The following is a 22,614-nucleotide window of genomic DNA, read 5'->3' on the forward strand; positions in this document are numbered from 1 at the left end:
AAATTTAAGGCTGAGCAGCATGTAAATGCAGTAGTTATATCTTCAAACTGGAATTCACCTAGCAGGGCTTCCAGGGTTTCCTGTAACAAAAGCTAGAACTTGTCAAGAAAGTTATTGCAACCTGCTATGGAAGATATCATTTCCCATTAGGACTGAGATGTTTAAAGTGAGCATTTGTATGTGTAGCCTTTTAGATCTAACCTATAGTATATTTTTCTCCAAACTGCAATGCAAGGCTAAACTGTAAAGACTGTAAGAGAAATATAAATAAACAGTAAATGAAAACAGAAGCTTCATAGTCAGCTTCACGTCTGCCCTTGGTTTTGGCCGATTTTATGCTGTGGTATAATGGAAAGCACAAACATTAGTCTACAAATATAGCACCATTTGAAATAGAGAAATGCTTCTTGTGTGAAGTTTTAAGAGCACCCCTTTTGTTGACCTTTACCTTTCTATTATGAGAGCCTGAGTAGCGGCAATGGAACCTCTGTGTATTTAATGAACAAGGGATGCCAAAAATGGGCACCAGTCTTTTTGAAGAATGTAGTAGTTCTGTGCATCTCTCATACTACTCTGATAAAATGTAATACCTGACCTTGAATCCTGTGAAAAGGCTTTTCAGGATAAGTACTTGGAGTTTTCAGTGAATGGATGCTATAGGCATTTATCTGGTTATTCAAGATGAAAGACTTCTGAATATCTGCCTATATGTGTGTCCATGGCCATGACCATGTCTGTGTCCATGAAACATGGTGAGGTGGATGGGTTTTTAAGAATTAGGTACCATGAAGTAGTCAATTTAGGCAGGTTTAATTTTGATACCATTTGCTAATGGTCATAATTTCCCTTTTACAAGTCACAGAGGAGACAGAAACTGTTCCTTTTATACATGTTGTTCCTGGATACTTCTTCTAACAGTAAGTAGCTGGTCCACATGCAGTTCTTTGTATCACTCTTTACAAACAGCAAAAGGAAAGCCATGGGGCTTCCCTGGTGGTGCAGTTGTTGAGAGTCCACCTGCCGATGCGGGGGACACGGGTTCTTGCCCCGGTCCGGGAAGATTCCACATGCCGCGGAGCGGCTAGGCCCGTAAGCCACGGCCGCTGAGCCTGCGCGTCCAGAGCCTGTGCTCCGCAATGGGAGAGGCCACAACAGTGAGAGGCCCACATACTGCAAAAAAAAAAAAAAAAGAAGGAAAGCCATGGAGAACTGAGTAGTCACTTTGCCCACAGCAAGCACCCACCTTGGGAACACCTTCAGGTAGAGCTCTATCAAGCAGAGACCCGTAGGGCACCGCACCCTGGAGATGTATGAGACGGAAAGAACTTCCAATTCTACCTATTCACCTCACTGTGGTTGAAGTCAGCTTTCTCTCTACATACTACCCAGAAGAATTAGATTGGAACAGAGGTGAGCAGCCAAGTGAGACACTTTTTCCCAAGCAATTTCATGATGGGTTTCCTTTACATCATTTTTAGAAAATGAGTCAATCCACCCACCAAAATATGAAATATTTTTCAAAATATGACATTTATCCACAAGATCAGTTTATTTTTTAATGAACATTTAAGGTTCATATACAAATGCTAACAGAGCAATAAGTCAATCATGAAATAACATACAGGGAAATAAAATGGAAAATAACTCATTTACAATTTCTCACCACTGAAGCACTACACACTGGCTGCAGTGAGGTGTGGTCAGTGTTTCAGACAGTGGATGCTCAGGCCAAATGCCAAGACTGTCATCACACTATTTGTTTTAAGATCTTTTCTTTCTTGGTCATTGTTCAGTTAGTGGGGGGAGTCGGAGGGAGAGAAGTAAGTTTCATTCCCACCTCCCCCACAAAAACTGTTTTTAAGCAGTTAAATTTTTCCTTGGGGAAACATTGTATCTGTTAATCTAACATATATTTCTGTTATTAAATGTCTGCATAAATATTTGTTTATTCTATTTCTTAACATAAGATCATGCAGAACTTTTAATTTCAGAACAGTAAGAATTATCAAAGGCAATTAGTTTTGTACATAAATGCCCACAGTTTCTTTTTCAATGAAAAATGTGCTCTTTGTGATATTTGCTTCTTGTGAGAGTTGGTCAAGTAGTAATCATGGAGTATTTCCTAAAATATTTATTTGCTGGGAAAATTTGTATGAAATGACATTCAAAGTATAAAAAACATTGTTAGGTAACACTTGGAACAGTTAAAAATATACTTGTTTGTAAACTATCAATGTAAGATACTGAGCATCTGAGTATCAGAGCCATTGTCTCCTGTTTTTCTAGAAAGTGGCTTGATTTATCAATTTGACATCTTTGAAACATCTGACATTATATATAGAAACATCAAGGCAATATTATTTGTACATATTATTAAACATGCAAAAATTTCCTGAAAGATAGTGCCCCAAAAAGGAAGGTCCCCGAAGCTCAACCTCTCGTTGGTGCCCATCACTGAACGTATGGCTGTCTTGGAGTTTGGGAGCATGGCAGCTCATTTTGGAGAGGTAGCCCCTTTAATCACTGGCTCCCTATTCAAATATGTTGCCCAGTAAACTAGGTTGAAAGTGCCAAACAGGACTGGGAATATAATTCGGGACATTTTGTCTATCTTGCTGATGCTGTTGTAAGTCTTTTTGTTTTCAGAAGTCTTGTCTTCAGGTTTTACTGAGGCTGAAGAGGCATTTGAGGTCCCTGAAGGGGTCTGCTCCTTTGGGACGTTTGGGGGGTGGGTCATCTTCCCAGTAGTATAAGCATTTGTTGATTTATTTAGTGTAAGTTCACGCTCCTTTTTCTGCAAAATATAAAAAATTTAAGGGCATGACGTTTGCAGGCAGCTGTCAGTTCACTCCTAAAGGTTCTGAAGGTTTATCTCTCAAAAGAGAGAGACAGAGACAGACATAAAGACAGAGACAGAGAGGGTATCAGCTTAGCTCTGGCAGAGGGCAGCCTTCCACAGACTTCTAAGCCTAGAACCCCACATGGCCAGTCTTGGATGTGAAATTCTAGAACAGGCAAAATATTTTATGGTAGAAAAATTCGGAATAGTGGTTATCTTTGTTGTGGTGGGGACGGGAATGGACTGGGAAGGGGCATGGTGACCTTTCTGGAGTGCTGGCAATGTTCTCTATCTTGATAGGGATTTGGGTTTACAGGTGAACATGTTCATCAAACCTCAGCAAAAGTACCCTTAACATTTGTGCATTTCATACTATGTAAATTTTGCTTCAAAAGAAGCAAACAGTATACAAATATTGAGCTCTAGTTAGTGACATGCTTACTGAAGTATTAGTGGGAAATGTACTATTTACTTTGAAATACATCGAAAAATAAGATGTATTGACAGATGGATTGAGGATGGGTGGATGGATGAATGGATAGACAGATTTTAGGTAACATAGATAGATAGATAGATAAATGATAGATGGGTGGTGATGACACAAGCTCAGTAAAATGTTAATAGTAGACAGGTTTTCATTTTGTAGTTCTTCAACATTTCTGTATGTTTGAAAATTTGCATGATAGAATGTTGGGAAAAATTCTGTTCCTTTACCAAAGTAACATAATCTCATTAAATCAAATTTGGAAAACATAAGAATAATTAAAGAAGATATATCACTATCTGAAAAACATATCTGCATCCCATTGCTCATAGCAACATTATTCACAATAGCAAAAATATGGTAACAATGTGTCTGCCAGTCGATGGTTAAACAAAATGTGGTGTGTGTGTGTGTGTGTATACACACAATAGAATACACATCGGAACACAATGGAATAGTATTCAGCCATAAAAAGGGAAGAAAATCCTGCCATTTACAACAGGGAAGGACCTTGAGAGCATTGTGCTAAGTGAAATAAGTCAGACAGAGAAAGACAAATACCATATCATTTCACTTATATGTGGAATCCAAACAAAAAAACAAACAAAAAGCTGAACTCATAGACACAGAGAGCAGATTGGTGGTCACCAGAGGGCAGGGGGCGGGGAGCAAAATGGGTGAAGGTGGTCAAAAGGTAAAAACTTCCAGTTGTAAGATAAATAAGATTGGGAAATGTAATACACAGCCCGGTAACTATGGTTTTTTAAAAAAAGAAAGAAAATATATTAACCATTAAAAATATGTGGGAGGGAGCTTCAAGATGGCGGAAGACTAAGACCTGGAGATCACCTTACTCCCCACAAGTACATCAGAAATACGTCTACATGTAAAATAACTCCTACAGGACACCTACTGAATGCTGGCAGAAGACCTCAGACCTCCCAAAAGGCAAGAAACTCCCCACGTACCTGGGTAGGGCAAAAGAAAAAAGATAAAAACAGTGACAAAAGAATAGGGATGGGACCTGCACCAGTGGGAGGGAGCTGTGAAGGAGGAAAGGTTTCCACACACTAGGAAGCCCCTTCGCGGGCGGAGACTGCGGGTGGTGGAGGGGGGGAACTTCAGAGCCACGGAGGAGAGTGCAGCAACAGGGGTGCAGAGGGCAAAGCAGAGAGATTCCCGCACAGGGGATCGGTGCCGACCAGCACTCACCAGCCCGAGAGGCTTGTCTGCTCACCCGCCGGGGTGGGCGAGGGCTGGGAGCTGAGGCTTGGGCTTCAGTGGGAGCGCAGGGAGAGGACTGGCGGCGTGAACACAGCCTGGAGGGGTTAGTGCACCACGGCTAGCCGGGAGGAAGTCCGGGAAAAAGTCAGGACCAGCCAAAGAGGCAAGAGACTTTTTCTTGCCTCTGTATTTCCTGGTGCGTGAGGAGAGGGGATTAAGAGCACAGCTTAAAGGAGCTCAAGACGGATGCGAGCCGCAGCTATCAGCACAGACCCCTGAGACGGGCATGAGATGCTAAGGCCGCTGCTGCCGCCACCAAGAAGCCTGTGTGCGAGCACAGGTCACTATCTACACCGCCCCTCCTGGGAGCCTGTGCAGCCCGCCACTGCCAGGGTCCCGTGATCCAGGGACAATTTCCCCAGGAGAACGCACGGCGCGCCTCAGGCTGTTGCCGTCACGCCGGTCACTGCCACCGCAGGCTCGCCCCGCATCCGTGCCCCTCCCTCCCCCCGGCCTAAGTGAGCCAGAGCCCCCTAATTAGCTGCTCTTTTAACCCAGTCCTGTCTGGGCGGGGAACAGACACCCTCAGGCAACCAACACGCAGAGGTGGGGCAAATCCAAAGCTGAACCCCAGGAGCTGTGAGAACAAAGAAGAGAAAGGAAAATCTCTCCCAGCAGCCTCAGGAGCAGCGGATTATATCTCCACAATCAACTTGATGTGCGCTTCATCTGTGGAATACCTGAATACACAATGAATCATCCCAAATTGAGGAGGTGGACATTGGGAGCAAAAATGTATATATTTTTTTCCCTTTTCCTCTTTTTGTGAATGTGTCTGTGTATGCTTCTGTGTGTGATTATGTCCGTATAGCTTTGCTTTTACCATTTTTCCTAGGGCTCTGTCTGTCCGTTTTTTTTTTTTTAAGTATAGTTTTTAGCGCTTGTTATCATTGGTGGATTTGTTTTTTTGGTTTGGTTGCTCTCTGCCTTCTTTCTTTCTTTTCTTAAATTACTTTTTAAAATGTTTTTAATACTTATTTTTTATTTTAATAACTTTTAAATTTCATTTTATTATATTTTATCTTCTTTCTTTCTTTCTTTTTTGTCTCCCTTTTATTATGAGCCATGTGGATGACAGGCTCCTGGTGCTCCAGCCAGACATCAGAGCTGTGCCTCTGAGGTGGGAGAGCCAAGTTCAAGACATTGGTCCACAAGAGACATCCCAGCTCCACGTAATATCAAACGGCAAAAATCTCCCAGAGATCTCTATCTCAACATCAAGACCCAGCTCCACTCAACGACCAGCAAGCTACAGTGCTGGACACCCTACACCAAACACCTAGCAAGAAAGGAACACAACCCAATCCATTAGCAGAGAGGCCGCCTAAAATCATAATAAGGCCACAGACATGCCAAAACACACCACCAGTCATGGACCTGCCCACCAGAAAGACAAGATCCAGCCTCATCCACCAGAACACAGGCACTAGTCCCCTCCACCAGGAAGCCTACACAAACCACTGAACCAACCTTAACCACTGGGGACAAACACCAAAAACAACAGGAACTATGAACCTGCAGCGTGCAAAAAGGAGACCCCAAACACAGTAAGTTAACCAAAATGAGAAGACAGAGAAACACAGCAAATGAAGGAGCAAGGCAAAAACCCACCAGACTTAACAAATTAAGAGGAAATAGGCAGGCTATCTGAAAAAGAATTCAGAATAATGATAGTAAAGATGATACAAAATCTTGGAAATAGAATGGAGAAAATACAAGAAATGTTTAACAAGAACCTAGAAGACCTAAAGAGCAAACAAACAGTGATAAACAACACAATAAAGGAAATTAAAAATTCTCTAGAAGGGATCAATAGCAGAATAACTGAGGCAGAAAAACGGATAAGTGGTAGATAAAATAGTGGAAATAACTACAGCAGAGCAGAATAAAGAAAAAAGAATGAAAAGAATTGAGGACAGTCTCAGAGACCTCTGGGACAACATTAAGCGCACCAATATTCTAATTGTAGGGGTCCCAGAAGAAGAAGAGAAAATGAAAGGGACTGAGAAAATATTTGAAGAGATTATAGTTGAAAACTTTCCTGATACGGGAACTGAAATAGTTAAAGACCAGGAAGCAAGGAGAGTCCCATACAGGAAAAATCAAAGGAGAAACATGCCAAGATACATATTAATCAAACTATCAAAAATTAAAAACAAAGAAAAAATATTAAAAGCCAACAAGGGAAAAACAACAAATAACATCTAAGGGAATCCCCATAAGGTTAACAGCTGATCTTTCAGCAAAAACTCTGCAAGCCAGAAGGGAGTGGCAGGACATATTTACAGTAATGAAGGGGAAAAAATCTACAACCAAGATTACTCTACCCAGCAAGGATCTCATTCAGATTTGACAGAGAAATTAAAACCTTTACAGACAAGCAAAAGCTAAAAGAATTCAGCACCACCAAACTAACTTTACGACAAATGCTAAAGGAACTTCTCTAGGCAGGAAACACAAGAGAAGGAAAAGACCTACAATAACAAGCCCAAAACAACTAAGAAAATGGTAATAGGAACATACATATCGATAATTACCTTAAATGTAAATGGATTAAATGCTCCAACCAAAAGACATAGACTGGCTGAATGGATACAAAAACAAGACCCATATATATGCTGTCTACAAGAGACCCACATCAGGCCCAGGGACACATTCAGACTGAAAGTGAGGGGATGAAAAAAGATATTCCATTCAAATGGAAATCAAAAGAAAGCTGGAGTAGCCATTCTCATATCAGACAAAATAGACTTTAAAATAAAGGCTATTACAAGAGACAAAGAAGGACACTCCATAATGATCAAGGGATCGATCCAAGAAGAAGATATAACAATAGTAAATATTTATGCACCCAACAGAGGAGCACCTCAGTACATAACGCAAATGCTAACAGCCATAAAAGCGGAAATCGACAGTAATGCATTCATAGTAGGGGACTTTAACACCCCACTTTCACCAATGGACAGATCATCCAAAATGAAAATAAATAAGGGAAACACAAACTCTAAATGATACATTAAACAAGATGGACTTAATTGATATTTATAGAACACTCCATCCAAAAACAACAGAATACACTTTCTTCTCAAGTGGTCATGGAACATTCTCCAGGATAGTACTTGTACTGGGTCACAAATCAAGCCTCAGTAAATTTAAGAAAACTGAAATCGTATCAATTATTTTTCCAACCACAACGCTATGAGACGCTATGAGATATCAATTACAGGAAAAAATCTGTAAAAAGTACAAACACATGGATGCTAAACAATACACTACTTAATAAAGAAGTGATCACTGAAGAAATCAAAAAGGAAATCAAAAAATACCTAGAAACAAATAACAATGAAAACACGACGACCCAAAACCTATGGGATGCAGCAAAAGCAGATCTAAAGGGAGGTTTATAGCAATAAAATCCTACCTTAAGAAACAAGAAGCATCTCAAATAAACAACCTAACCTTACACCAAAAGTAATTAGAGAAAGAAGAACAAAAAAACCCCAAAGTTAGCAGAAGGAAAGAAATCATAAAGATCAGATCAGAAATAAATGAAGGAAATGATAGCAAAGATCAATAAAACTAAAAGCTTGTTCTTTGAGAAGATAAACAAAATTGATAAACCATTAGCCAGACTCATCAAGATAAAAAGGGAGAAGACTCAAATCAATAGAATTAGAAATGGAAAAGGAGAAATAACAACTGACACTGCAGAAATACAAAGGATCATGAGAGATTACTACAAGCAAATATATGCCAATAAAATGGACAACCTGGAAGAAATAGAAAAATTCTTAGAAATGCACAGCCTTCTGAGACTGAACCAGGAAGAAATAGAAAATATGAACAGAGCAAACTCAAGCACTGAAACTGAAACTGTGATTAAAAATCTTCCAACAAACAAAAGCCCAGGACCAGATGGCTTCACAGGCGAATTCTATAAAACATTTAGGGAAGAGCTAACACCTATCCTTCTCAAACTCTTCCAAAATGTAGCAGAGGGACGAACACTCCCAAACTCATTCTAAGAGGCCACCATCACCCTGATACCAAAACCAGACAAAGCTATCACAAAGAAATATAACTACAGGCCAATATCACTGATGAATATAGATGCAAAAATCCTCAACAAAATACTAGCAAATAGAAACCAACAGCACATTAAAAGGATCATACACGATGATCAAGTGGGATTTATCTTAGGGATGCAAGGATTCTTCAATATATGCAAATCAATCAATGTGATATACCATGTTAACAAATTAAGGGGGGAAAATATATGATCATCTCAATAGATGCAGAGAAAGCTTTCAACAAAATTCAACACCCATTTTTGATAAAAACCCTCCAGAAAGTAGTCATAGAGAGAACTTACCTCAAGATAATAAAGGCCATACATGACAAACCCACAGCCAGCATCATCCTCAAAGGTGAAAAACTGAAACCATTTCCACTAAGATCAGGAACAAGACAAGGTTGCCCACTCTCACCACTCTTATTCAACATAGTTTTGGAAGTTTTAGCCACAGCAATCAGAGAAGAAAAGGAAATAAAAGGAATCCAAATCAGCAAAGAAGAAGTAAAGCTGTCACTGTTTGCAGATGACATGATACTATACACAGAGAATCCTAAAGATGCTACCAGAAAACTACTAGAGCTAATCAATGTATTTGGTAAAGTAGCAGGGTACAAAATTAATGCACAGAAATCGCTTGCATTCTTATACACTAATGATGAAAAATCTGAAAGGGAAATTAAGGAGACACTCCCATTTACCACTGCAACAAAAAGAATAGGAGTAAATCTTCATAAGGAGAAAAAAGACCTGTATGCAGAAAACTATAAGACACTGATGAAAGAAATTAAAGATGATACAAATAGATGGAGAGATATACCATGTGTTTGGATTGGCAGAATCAACATTGTGACAATGACTATACTGCCCAAAGCAATCTACAGATTCAATGCAGTCCCTATCAAACTACCAGTGGCATTTTTCACAGAACTAGAACAAAAAATTTCACAATTTGTATGGAAACACAAAAGACCCCAAATAGCCAAAGGAATCTTGAGAACGAAAAACGGAGCTGGAGGAATCAGGCTCCCTGACTTCAGACTATATTACAAAGCTACAGTAATCAAGACAGTTTGGTACTGGCACAAAAACAGAAAGATAGATCAATGGAACAGGATAGAAAGCCCAGAGATAAACCCACACACATATGGTCACCTTATCTTTGATAAATGAGGCAAGAATATACAGTGGAGAAAAGACAGTCTCTTCAATAAGTGGTGCTGGGAAAACTGGACAGCTACATGTAAAAGAATGAAATTAGAACACTCCCTAACACTATACACAAAAATGAACTCAAAGTGGATTAAAGACCTAAATATAAGGCCAGACACTATCAAACTCTTAGAGGAAAACATAGGCAGAACACTTTATGACGTAAATCACAGCAAGGTCCACTTTGACCCACCTCCTAGAGTAATGGAACCCAATGAAACTTAAAGCCTTTTGCACAGCAAAGGAAACCATAAACAAGACCAAAAGACAACCCTCGGAATGGGAGAATATATTTGCAAATGAAGCAACTGACAAAGGATTAATCTCCAAAATTTACAACCAGCTCATGCAGCTCAATATCAAAAAAACAAACAACCCAATCCAAAAATGGGCAGAAGACCTAAGTAGACATTTCTCCAAAGAAGATATACAGATTACCAAGAAACACATGAAAGAATGCTCAACATCATTAATCATTAGAGAAATGCAAATCAAAACTACAATGAGATATCATCTCACACCAGTCAGAATGGCCATCCTCAAAAAATCTAGAAACAATAAATGCTGGATAGGGTGTGGAGAAAAGGGAACCCTCTTGCACTGTTGGTGGGAATGTAAATTGATACAGCAACTATGGAGGTTCCTTAAAAAACTACAAATAGAACTACCATACGACCCAGCAATCCCAGTACTGGGCATATACCCTGAGAAAACCATAATTCAAAAAGAGTCATGTACCAAAATGTTCATTGCAGCTCTATTTACAATAGCCAGGACATGGAAGCAACCTAAGTGTCCATCAATAGATGAATGGATAAAGAAGATGTGGCACATATATACAATGGAATATTACTCAGCTATAAAAATAAACGAAATTGAGTTATTTGTAGTGAGGTGGATGGACCTAGCGTCGGTCATAGAGTGAAGTAAGTCCGAAAGAGAAAAACAAGTACCATATTCTAACACATATATATGGAATCTAAAAAGAAAAAGAAAATGGTCATGAAGAACCTAGGGTTAAGACAGGAATAAAGACACAGACCTACTAAAGAATGGACTTGAGGATATGGGGAGGGGGAAGGGTAAGCTGTGACAAAGCGAGAGAGTGGCATGGACATACATACACTACCAAACGTAAAACAGATAGCTAGTGGAAAGCAGCTGCATAGCACAGGGAGATCAGCTCGGTGCTTTGTGACCGCCTAGAGGGGTGCGATAGGGAGGGTGGGAGGGAGCGAGACGCAAGAGGGAAGACATATGGGAACATATGTATATGTATAACTGATCCACTTTGTTATGAGACAGAAACTAACACACCATTGTAAAGCAATTATACTCCAATAAAGATGTTAAAAAGAAATATGTGAAAGATGAAAAGCAGAGAGGAAGTGCATGGAGAAGGAGCAAGAAGAAGCAGTGAAAAGTGAGGTGGAATAAGAGTGCGTATGTACCCAGATGCAGGCAGCACAACGACCCCGGGGCCACAGTGAGGGTGACCACAGCGTCAGAGCAGAGCAGGGCCTGTGGGCCACTCCTCAGAAATGGTACGGTTCTTTGCAGTCCCCGTGGTGCCATGCACACACCCCTACTCGTCTGCCAGAAGAAGCCCATCAGCATGATGGACTAGCTACCTCAATGGTTTGCACGGTCTTTGTCTCTGGGTGTAACCAGGACAGAGCAGACACTGGAGGAGAGAATGATGGGTCTCAGAAGTGGGTGTTTCAAACAGGACTCAGGGTGGCCACAGTGGTCCAGAGATGCGCCTCTGTCCTCCTTCCGGGACGACTTGCTGCCCAGCTGAGGGCAGACAGCTCCCTACACGGTCAACTTCAACTCCTTCCTCTGTCCTTTCACAGGTGTCCACCCCTAAAAACCATCTTGCACCCCCAACTCTGAAGACCCCCAACAGGTAACGATGGTGAACACAGTCTGGTGTTCAAATTTTCTCCACTTCTAAGTAAAAGCCAGTAATGCTATACTTACTTATTCATGCTCACCACCGTGTGTAACAGTATGACTTGCCTGCCGGGATACCTGCAGATGCCTCGATGCCTCCACTGGCCTAAGGGATGGTATCCCCAGCACCACAGCCTTGGGGGACAACACCTAGTCTTCTAGGAGATCAGTGCTAATCTGAGATTACATGAGCCAGTTACCTCCATGTCCTCCTCTCCCTCCAGGTCTGCATTCAGATCTGTGACGAGTAATAAGGACACTGAGGCTGAGTGTGAGCAAGCGAGGTGGCCGATGATGATGACAGCCCATTCGACAACCTTCAAGGACTCTCCATTGCCCCTGGGTTCCACCTTCCTCCTAGACTCACAGACACGAGCCTGATGGCCTCAATTCCTGCAGCACCTCCCAGGCGGCTGCCCCGCTCAGGCTCAGGGGGGCTGTCTCCAGGCCTGTAGCAAACATTTACTTCCTGGCAACACAGTGTTGGGTGTCGGGAAGCCCCTCTCTCCAGACTCCATGTCCCCCAACAAACATCCTCCATGGTTCTGTCTGTTGGGACACTTCAGTCCAGAATTCCCACAGTCTGAAGACGCCCTGCCTCTGTCATGTTTTCTCAGCTCCCCACCAATCGCCTGCTGCTGTCAGCTCACTCCTGTCCCCCATCATCCCCAAAAACACACCCCCTCGTGAGATTCCTGCTTGTCAAGGCCCTCCCCAGGCATCTCCCCCCTTCCCTTCTTCCCTGAGGGGCCATGGGTGCACACAGCTGAGTGCCCTCAGCAGCAGCAGAGTATCCTGGTGTAGTCACGGGTTTGGGGCACAGTCTCCGGTAGGGCCTTCCAGACTCCCTTCATGATGATTTCCAAAGGACAGATGAAGTTTCACTTTCAAGTCTACCCTGATAAGTCCGGCCTGTTCCTCTCTCAGAGCAAAGGACTTGTTTGTTTTAAATGTGGCATACTTAGCACTTTACCATGTGCTATTTATTTTCTATTCCATGTATGTTATTTTCTTTTCCCCAAGGATCTGGTTCAGGTTGGAATGTTGTGCAACCTTTTTTCTTCAAATATTTTTTAGATTCAGGCACCGACCTCCCTCTAAATACTCAGCACTTAATTGCTTTGAATAGAGAAATGCTTCCCACAATAACTCACGTGCATCATTTAAGCAAGACAAATCATCTCATCAGTGGAATTGGGTGTGTTTGCCTGTTGTGTCGCTCCCAATAATTCGAATGCTCCCTTCGTGACCTTCAAGCCACCTTGCAGAAGACACGTTGAATGGTGAAGTGGCAAGAGTGAGCAGAAGAATTGACTGTACCATTCAAAACTGGATAAATAGTCCCTGAACAGACAGAAGGTACTTTAGCAAAAGTAATAGGCCTGATATCAGACCTTTCCCTTGAATGAAGCTGGTGATTCAAAATAAAGGTAAAACAAGACATGTTATAAGACTTTGTAAGGACCTTGAGTATAAGGGAAGAAATCATTTTTCAGGGGGAGGGATGTAGGGAAAACAAACACCTGGTCTTATACTTGGACATAAAATCAGGCACATTTTCTCTGGAGTATGGAGGAAATGAAGTCAGTACCTTGATCTTGGCTGCTTCCAAGGCTTTTTTGCCATCCCAGGCCCAGCCTCTCTTTGTGAAATAGTTGACGGTGGCAAACTCGATCAGCGCAGAGAACACAAAAGCATAGCACACGGCTATGAACCAGTCCATGGCCGTCGCATAAGCCACTTTCGGCAGAGAGTTCCGGGCACTGATGCTGAGGGTCGTCATAGTCAGCACCGTGGTCACCCCTGTGGTTGTCAATGACAGGGGTGGGGTCAATGGGAACAAGGATCAGCACCAGCACTGGACCCCAGTATAACACCCCTGAACGTGACAAAGAAAGAAAGGAACTATCACTTTAATCCCCAGCCTAGGTCTCCCGCTCCCTCTACAATTTTCACAGCACAACACATTCATAGCATTTAAAACACTGCTTAGTTTATTTACCTTGTCAATCGTCTCCTTCCTCTAGAACATAAATCGAGGTGGGCAGGGATTTGGGTCTGATTCATACACATACTCTAACTGTGTCCCCGTTGTCCTGACCGGACCCTGCAGAGAGCTGGTGCTCAACAAGGATGCGTCAGAGGAGTGGGGCATCTTAGGTGGCCCCAAGGCAAGTCCAGCTGAGAAGGGCAAGAACGTTCCCACCGCTCTAACGAAGTGCTTCACAAAGACTCACTGTGCACCTTACAAGTCGTGGGCTCCAGAAAACTGATGAGACAGGCTTGCTTTCACATGGATTAACACAGCCTGCAGACTCCGAGGACCGGAGTGCAACAGAAGCACCACATCTGAATCTGGGTCTTGGCTCTTCACTCCTTCTAACAAGGACCTGGGCCACCTTGATGCTGCCATGCAAGATGCCTGTAGCCATCTGCCTTGTCTTCTGGAGAAATTTACAGTGACCATAAAGGAAGTCTGGATCCTCAGAAGGGGACGATAAGCCTCTAACGGGCATCTACTAAGGGCCAGATTCTGATCTAAGCTACATTCTGGATGGGTGTCATTATCCCCATTTTGCAAGTGAGGAGCTTAAAGATTTAAAAATAGTAATGTACCCAAATTCGCCAGCTGGCAAATGAGAACCTGTACTGGGACCCAGGTCTGCTGAACCCTTACAGCCCATGTAGTTTCCACATGCTCTGTGTCTTTCTTCTTACTGCAGTTTTGTTTGCAGAAAGGTGCAAGTATGTGTATGGGGTGTGGGTGCAACACACCTGTTATGAGTGGAACTGTGTACCCCCCCAAATGCATAAGTTGAATTCCTAATCTCCAGAACCTCAGATTTACTTTCCAGACCTTACTTGGAAATATGGTCTTTACAGAAGTAATCAAGTTAAAATGAGGTCATTAGGGTAGGCCTTAATCCAATATGACTGGTATCTCTCTCTCACACACACACAGGGAGAACAGCACATGAAGACTGGAATTATGCTGCCACAGGCCAAGGAAGTACCAGAAACTGGGAGAGAGGCCAGAAACAGAGCCTTCCCTCACAGCCCTCAGAAGAAACGAACTCTGCTGATTTTGGACTTGTAGCCTCCAGAACTGTGAGACAGTTAATTTCTATTGCTTAAGCACTCAGTGTGTGGTCCTTTGTTAGGGCAGCCTCAGGAAAGAGCACCAAAAGAGTGTCATGTTGCTGGTGGTCATAGCAGCTTAGTCTTCGTTCAGTGTCATCCTTCAGAGGTATGTATATACCCTCACTGAACACGGTACTGTGCATGGAATTAACGCTAAATGAGAAATCGGTAGTCATCTTTGATTTTTCTTAGAAATCCAGTTAATCACTGTGCTGGAGAGAAGTGTTCTGTGTGTGACCTTGAACAGGCTTCTTGTGTCTCCTTGAGTCCTTTAACAACCTAATGTGCTTTGAGAATCGCTAAGAGGAAGCAGACTGGAATATAGGGCATTCTGCAAACTAAATTTTTTTCCTTGCCCACCTACTAATGCTCCCCTAAAGAGCTGGGGGAGCACTGCCTGGCCACAAGCCAACCTCCACACCCTCCTGAAGCGAAATCAGGTGAGGCAGGTGAAGCTGGGTATGTGGCTCAAGGTAGAGAGATGGTCAGACAGGAGCAATCCTGGGCCCTCACTGGAAATCCCGAGGCTCCCCTGGCTTCCTCCACCTACAGGAGCGCTGGCGGGGAAATGCAGGGCATGCTTTCCTTCTTTGGAAGGGACAGTGCAATAGGAAAAGCTGAGGGGGGAATAGTACTTTACAGTTTAGAAAGATGTGAGCATCCATTACAACTGACCCACGAAATTACTTCTAACATTGATTTTGATGAAATGAGCTTCCACGTAAAAGTCAATCACTCAACCATGTCTGCTGTGCTAAGGTGCCTCCTGAGCTGGATCTTGCTAGACTTGATTTATGTCTCAAGGATGTCAGATAATCTTCTAAATTCTTATCATATATATGTATACATATATACATGTATCATACGTACGTATGTATATCTCATATATATTACATTTATATATACATAAGGTAATATATATTATATTTTATATACATTTAATCTATTACTATCATATCACATGTAACATATTGACTGCCACTTGGGAGTTAATTTTAAAGTGGCATGCACATTTCAAAGAAAACTGCCTGATAACATAGAAAACAGTACTTTATGAGACTTGTGAAAATACTGTAGCAAAATCCCACATAAGACAGATTGCTGGCAATTTCAAACCTCAAAAAAAAAAAAAAAAAGGCTCTTAGTGAAAGACTTTTCAAAAGGGAAACAGTGATCGAATTGCTCTGAACCCTGGTTCAGAGAGCAGCCCTAAATCTACTCTTTAACACTGAATTCATAACTAACTGGTCTGTTTGTTTTCTAGGTCACAGAATAGACAGGCAGCACTAGGGACTTTGAGGCTGCTGTCTTTGGGGTGTTAGAGGCAGTCACAGGCCTGGCTTGGGGACACTCACCAAACACTGTCCTGGCTGGAACTGATTCTCGGTTCAGCCAAAAGGACACTTGCGACAAGATCACAGTCATTATGCAGGGGAGATAGGTCTGGATGACAAAGTACCCGATCTTCCTCTTCAGATGGAAATGAGCCGTCATGATTGTGTATTCACCTGCAAATGAGCAAATTACTGCAGTCAGCCACCTAAATGAAACCCTACAGTCCTGCCCTGTGGTTCCTGCCCCTGGTCAGAGCCCCAGAGCTTCCCTTCTCTCCACCCTCCCTTTGGACAAGCATTTATTTGTATTGTTTGGGTGAAGGAGAGGCTGAAGGATGCATGGATTTCTTAATGGTCATTTTATAAGTAAGTCTTTTGACCCCCAGCCTCTGAAGAGCCTCTGCTGGTGGATGCTTTGCTGGGGAAAATCAGATTTGTGTGTTTTCCTAATCCCTGGTCACAATCTATGCCACTCTCCACCTGCCCCCCTCACTGCTACTGCCATCGGGATTTCAGGATTTAGCCTCTCCAGATATAACTCAGGACATCACAGAGCCCTGTCGTGGGCAGATTGTTTTCTCCTCATTTCCCAGCCAGGGAGGGCTGGAAGGAGTGGGGGGCTACCACTTTCCCACAGGCTCTGTGCCCCCTCAGCCAGCTTGGGGGTGAGGAGCAACAGCCTCCGGAGGCCACTGGTGCTGGCCGCTCTGAGCTTCCGCTGGTCCACAGAGAGAGTGAGGGCATTTCCTTGGCGATGCCCCAGTGCCTTCTCTGGATCTGCCTGGCTGTGTGGGAGGCGAGTGCAGACTTCCCCTTCGTTGCGGAGAACGATGCTGCCCTGATGGTGAACTGGTAAGGAGCCAAGGCAGCTGCGGTGGGAGGGTGTGTTAGACAGAGTCTCCTTTGCTGTGTGAATTTGCATCTCCCTGGTGAGATGGGAAGGATGCTTTGAGAGGTGGAGGCAGAGCTGAGTTGATCTGAGGACAAGAGTTCTTCAGCTGAATTGCAACAAGTAGATGGTGTGGCCAGGGAGCCTGGTGGAACTGTGAATGTGGGGGGAAGGGCCTGGGGTCTCTGCTAAGGTAGACCCCTGGTGGGGCCATCTGTTCGAGGGTGGTCGGCTGGCTGCATGGGCAGAATGTTGAGACATTTGAGACTGATTACATAGCTCGGACGCCTGCTGTTGGATTCAAAGCCCAGTGCTCAGCAAGGCCAGCTGTGGATGTGTCCCTACGTGCCTTTTCTCACAGCATGAGTTAAGATCATATGTGGCAAACTCTGCCCTCTTACAGAAGAGGAGACCAAATTTCCCTCAGGGCCAAGATGCGCCACGCCCTCCCCACAGCCCCAGGCAGATGAGAGCAGGTGAGAGGAGGGGAATAGGCTCAGGCCTAGCAGAAGGAGACAGGGACAGAGAGAAGGGTGGCAAGATATGTTTAGTAGCAAAGACATCTTTATCATGATCCAATTTTGCCTCTCAATTCTTGAGAAGAGGGAAAATGCCATTCTGTTTCTTTGCATTAGGATTTGAAGTTACTCTCCTACTTGTAATTCTTTTGTTGTGGTGGTTCTTTTCATTCTATTTTTGAGTTGAGGATAACAATATAAGATAACGTTCAAAAAAAGACCATCTTTTTGGAATGCAAATAGAGCAGAAACCCATTTATAAATTTTTAAAGAACGACATGAAACGACTCCCAACTGTAGCACCCTCCATTAGCATTGCAATTCTTAACCCCAAACCTCTGCCGTGCCACCTTTTCACTTGTTCCCATAAAATCAGGTCTGCTTCCTCTTCCCTTGCCTTTAACATGGTAACCACATGGCACAGCAGCCTCCTCCCAGCCCTGCCAGGCCCCTTCCCCAGGATGCCAGCCCACGCCAGTGGACGGGCACTGAGTGCCTGTGTGAGAGGAGGCATGCACTGCACGTCCCTGTGCTTCCAGCCAGCTCCAGGGGGTGGTGATGCTGACAGAGTGACGCTGACCAGGGTAACATTTGAGGCTTAGAACTCATGTTGCAAGCAGGACTTACTCCATCCCTGTTCTACATTTCTCCTGCCATGAGAAGCCCTGCAGGACTTACTCCATCCCTGTTCTACATTTCTCCTGCCATGAGAAGCCCTGCAGGACCCTCCCCTGCTCACAGCCAAGCTTGTGACCATGACCTCTAGGGCTGGGCCTCCTGTGGCCAGGAGGTGTCTGAGGACACCCTTTGCAGGTGCAAGAAGGGAACGCGTTGTGTTCCTTTGGACACCCTGCCCACTTTGTGTCAGGTGAAGCCCGGCTTGTGCTGCCCTGCAGGCTCAGGCCAGCCCTGTGCCTGTGGGTGGGACAGCACCTGCTAAAGCCTCGGCTATTTCTGTGGTGCCCGGTTGTGCTTTCCCAAACTCAACCCCAGGAAAACCTCTGAAATGTTCAAAGTGGGGAGATAGCAGAACAGGTAAATGAGAGTATTTGCAGGAAGCTCTCTACCTTTCCTGCAGAGGCTGCTGCCCTCATGTCTCAGTGCTTGGGCAGGACTATGTTATATAAGTAGGTCCATGAGGGCTCCGGCCAGGGCCTGCGGTCACCAGGGCTGCTCACATGGAGGCAAATGCACCTCAGATTAATGCTCTCATGATCCTTAATGCCAGGATGCCACAGCTGATGCCTCCATGTGCGGCTGGAGGGAGGGGGCCTGATGTGGAAGGTTCCTTGTGGCCAGCACAGCACAACAGGCCCGGGTGGCTAAGGAGAGTCCTGGGCTCTCGCAGGGTGTGCGCCCCTGAATGGGGGGTGAGGCTTACCTGTGCTAGTGCTGATGTTCTCTGTGCCCACGGTCTGCCCCATCAGGTGGTATTGGTTCAGCCTGGAGCCATCTTCTGCCACCACCACCGACTTGGTTGTGCCATTGGTCCAGACATAGACAACTTCAGAATTAGGATATGCATCTGTACGGGGGAGAAAAAAGGGGTGTAAACATGGAATCATTTGCAGCGTGGCACAGCCAAAGATGTTTATAAAAGTAGTACGAGAGATGATTAGAAAGTCAAAGCTAAGTGACCTAAAGAAAGTACAGGCAGTCAGACCAGGGCAGACAGCACCACGGTTCAGGCCCTTCTCATTTCTAAAGGGCAGAGTGCTCAGAAGCCGGGCCCAGTGCTTCCTACAGGGTATCTTCTCTTCAGGGTGCACTGTCGCACGGGCCTGAGACCACAGGGCCTGGGGCTCTCCCAGCTCTTAGGGCTCCTGTTGTCATTACAAGAGCTCTGTAAGGATGTAATGCATAGAGTGCCTTGTCAACAGTTCATAAACAGTCAAAGTAAGAACAATGAATCACCCAAGAAGTAATGAATACACACCAAAAAGACAGTTTGGAAACCGGGAGCACTCAAACCAGAACATGGATTGAGGCTCAGGGGTACACTGCTACAAAGCATCTTGTATGGTGGGAAAGTGGTGATGGTTTGTTTATTCTTCACAGTGTTGGTTACAGTATTAGAATTTTCTTAAATGATTGGGAAATGGTCAGTATTTACCTCATATCAACCTTGGGAAACAGTTTAAGTTTTGCTTATGATTCTCAGAGGCATAAGGAAGAAATGACCCAGGTCAAGTTAGCCTTACAAAATAAGCTAAATTAAGCTTTGTTTGTAGGACTAAACTGGTTGTCTGCTCAGGGAATTTTCAAGTCTGGTCTCTGTTTTTGTTTTTATTTATTTATTTATTTTTGGTTGCGTTGGGTCTTCGTTGCTGCGTGTGGGCTTTCTCTAGTTGCGGCGAGCGGGGGCTACTCTTCGTTGCGGTGTGCAGGCTTCTCATTGTGGTGGCTTCTCTTGTTGCAGAGTGTGGGCTTTAGTATGCAGGCTTCCGCGGCACGTGGGATCTTCCCGGACCAGGGACTGAACCCGTGTCCCCTGCATTGGCAGGCAGATTCTTAACCACTGTGCCACCAGGGAATTCCCTCTGTTTTTGATTCTAACAACTTGGAGCAGCATTTGATCACATCAGCTACTATAAAGGTCTCTCTTTTCAGAAGGCAATTGTTGCCCTGTTGTCCATGCTGTCCTGGTGGGAGGGTGGTGCAGAAGGCAGAAACTTTACCCCTGGTGTCACACCTGTGACTGTTACCTTACACAGCAAAAGGCACTGTGCAAAATGGAATTAAAGCTATGGGCTTAAAATCAGGAGATTATCCTAGATGATCCCAGTGGACCCCGTATAATCACTCGAGCCTTTAAAAACAGAGAACTTTCTCCAGCTGGGGCCAGTCAGAGAGACCCAGCTCAGAGAGATTCGAAGCAGAAAGAAAGGACTCGACTGCCATTGCTGGTTTTGAAGGTGGAGGAAGGGGCCATGAGCCAAGGTATGTGGGCAGCCCATAGAAGGCAAGAATGACTCCTTCAGGTGACAGTCAGCAGGAGACAGGGACCTCAACCTACAACCCATGGAACTGAATCCTGCCAACAGCCTGAGAGAGGCTGGTTGTGGATTTGCCCCCAGAGCCTCCAGAAGGGAAAGCAGCCCTGCTGACACCATGATTCTGGCCGTGGGAGACCCAGAGCTGAAACACTAGGCAAATCCACTGTATTCTGACCTACAGAACTGTAAGATAATACACGTTTTTGATTATTGAGATATAATTAACATGTATCATTGTATAAGTTTAAAGTGTACAGCATCATGATTTTATATATGTATTGATACATATTGCAAAATGATCACTACAATAAGGTTACTTAGTAAACGTGTTGCCTCAGTTAAATTGCTAAGTTTGTGATAATTTGTCATGGCAGTAGAAAACTGGAACAGGTAGATGGACTGATAAACAGAAGACTCTCTCCTAGAGGAAGGAGACAAATATACATAAGACATGTTACATGTGAGGTGGTAGTAAGTGCTATGGAGAAATATAAGCTATGAAGAGGAAAGAGGTGCTATTTTAAATAAGGTAATCTGGGAAGGCATAACTTAAGAGACCCAAGGGCTGTGCAGGAGCCTGCCACATGGTTGTCAGAAGGACATGTATCCCAGAAAAGGGCACTGCAGGTGCACATGTCCTGGGGCAAGAGTGTGCCTACAATGCCTGAGGAGAAGGCAGGTGGGCAGTGTGGCTGGACAGGGTAGACAGCAGAGGGCAGAGGAAAAGACTAGATAAACATTGCCTCAAGGCTATTTAAGGCCTTTGCCTTTTACTCTGAGCTAGCCAGGAAGGCAGGGGCGGGGATAAGCAAGTGACATAGCCTAGTTCATGCTGTAAAAGGACCCATCTGGCTGAAACAGGAGACTAGAATGCAGCGGGGGAAAGAACAGAAACAGGAGAGTGCTTAGGGCAATATTAAAATAATTCAGGTGAAAGATGATAGTGGCTGGAAGTGGTAAAAAGAGGAGAAAATAGGGATACATTTTAAAGGAAAGGGTCATCCAATCAGCTTACAAATCAGATGTGAGCTGTGAGAGGAAGAGGGTGACCAAACCAGGCATCTGGATGGCTCATTTGCACTCTAGGATGGCAAAGATTCTGGAACAACCCAGCTTCTGAGGAAACAGCAGCATTCAGGTGCTGACATTTCAGAGTTGAGAGGCCTATGAGAGGTCTCCTCGGGATGCTGAGCAGACAGTGGGCCACACAAGTCAGGAGTTCATGGGATTGGTCCCTGGTGAGGATGTGACTTCTTGAGGCATCGGCACACAGATGTCACTTGAAGCAGGGGCCGGTGACAGGGTCACCTGCAGAGTGAATGTTGGTGGAGGGGACGGCACGGCAGGGCCTAGAGGTTGGGAAGGTGAGGAGGGAGCTGCAGAGCCACTGGAGCAGCGGCCACGGCAGTGAGAGGACATGGGGAGTGTGCTTCGCAGGGGCTTGTCACAGGCTTCAGAGGACAGCTGAGAAGTGGCCTCGGGGCCTCGTGGCATCTGTTCACCTCAGCAAGAGCACTTCCAGAGGAAAAGTTGGCTTTAAGGAATAGGGGAGCTCAAGTGTTCCCCATGGCTCTTGAGGGCCCTGAAGGTAAACCTGCACACCCGCTCTGTAGTACAAACCTGTGCATCTTCCCAGCTGCCACACACAGCACCCAATGCCTTCTGGACAAGGCTTTGTGCTTGGCTCGCAGCCTGACGCCAACTCCAGATGGAACGGAACCCATGCACCCTCACAGGGAGGCCTCTGCAGACGTCTCAGGAGATGGGATAGGCTGGCAGGGAAGGCATCCCTAAGCAGGACAGCAGGCTCCGGGACTCCACCAGGCAGGGCTGGTGCCCGGCACTGCGAATGGGCTCCTGGTGTGGCCACTGCTGAGGCAGACAAGCAG

The 22,614-nt window shown here is 44.5% G+C and overlaps 1 protein-coding gene across 3 annotated transcripts in view; it reads right to left on the bottom strand.

The window, feature by feature from the left end:
• Window positions 1–1,531: 1,531 nt before the first annotated feature.
• GABRA5 (gamma-aminobutyric acid type A receptor alpha5 subunit) overlaps window positions 1,532–22,614 on the bottom strand; it is a 102,842-nt gene continuing 81,759 nt past the window's right edge. The window contains exons 7-10 of one of the 3 annotated variants that reach the window (XM_029238187.1): window positions 19,111–19,254; window positions 16,344–16,496; window positions 13,439–13,650; window positions 1,532–2,794 (exon numbers count right to left, since the gene is read on the bottom strand). In XM_029238187.1, the coding sequence (XP_029094020.1) occupies window positions 2,495–2,794; window positions 13,439–13,650; window positions 16,344–16,496; window positions 19,111–19,254 (809 nt within the window). In that variant the 3' untranslated portion in view covers window positions 1,532–2,494. The remainder of the gene's footprint in view (window positions 2,795–13,438; window positions 13,651–16,343; window positions 16,497–19,110; window positions 19,255–22,614) is intronic. The other 2 variants (XM_029238186.1, XM_029238185.1) reach the window with 2 other exon arrangements.

Source organism: Monodon monoceros, unplaced genomic scaffold, assembly GCF_005190385.1.
Source record: "Monodon monoceros isolate NGI ecotype Baffin Bay Population unplaced genomic scaffold, NGI_Narwhal_1 Super_Scaffold_21, whole genome shotgun sequence".
Classification (NCBI taxonomy): Eukaryota; Metazoa; Chordata; class Mammalia; order Artiodactyla; family Monodontidae; genus Monodon; species Monodon monoceros.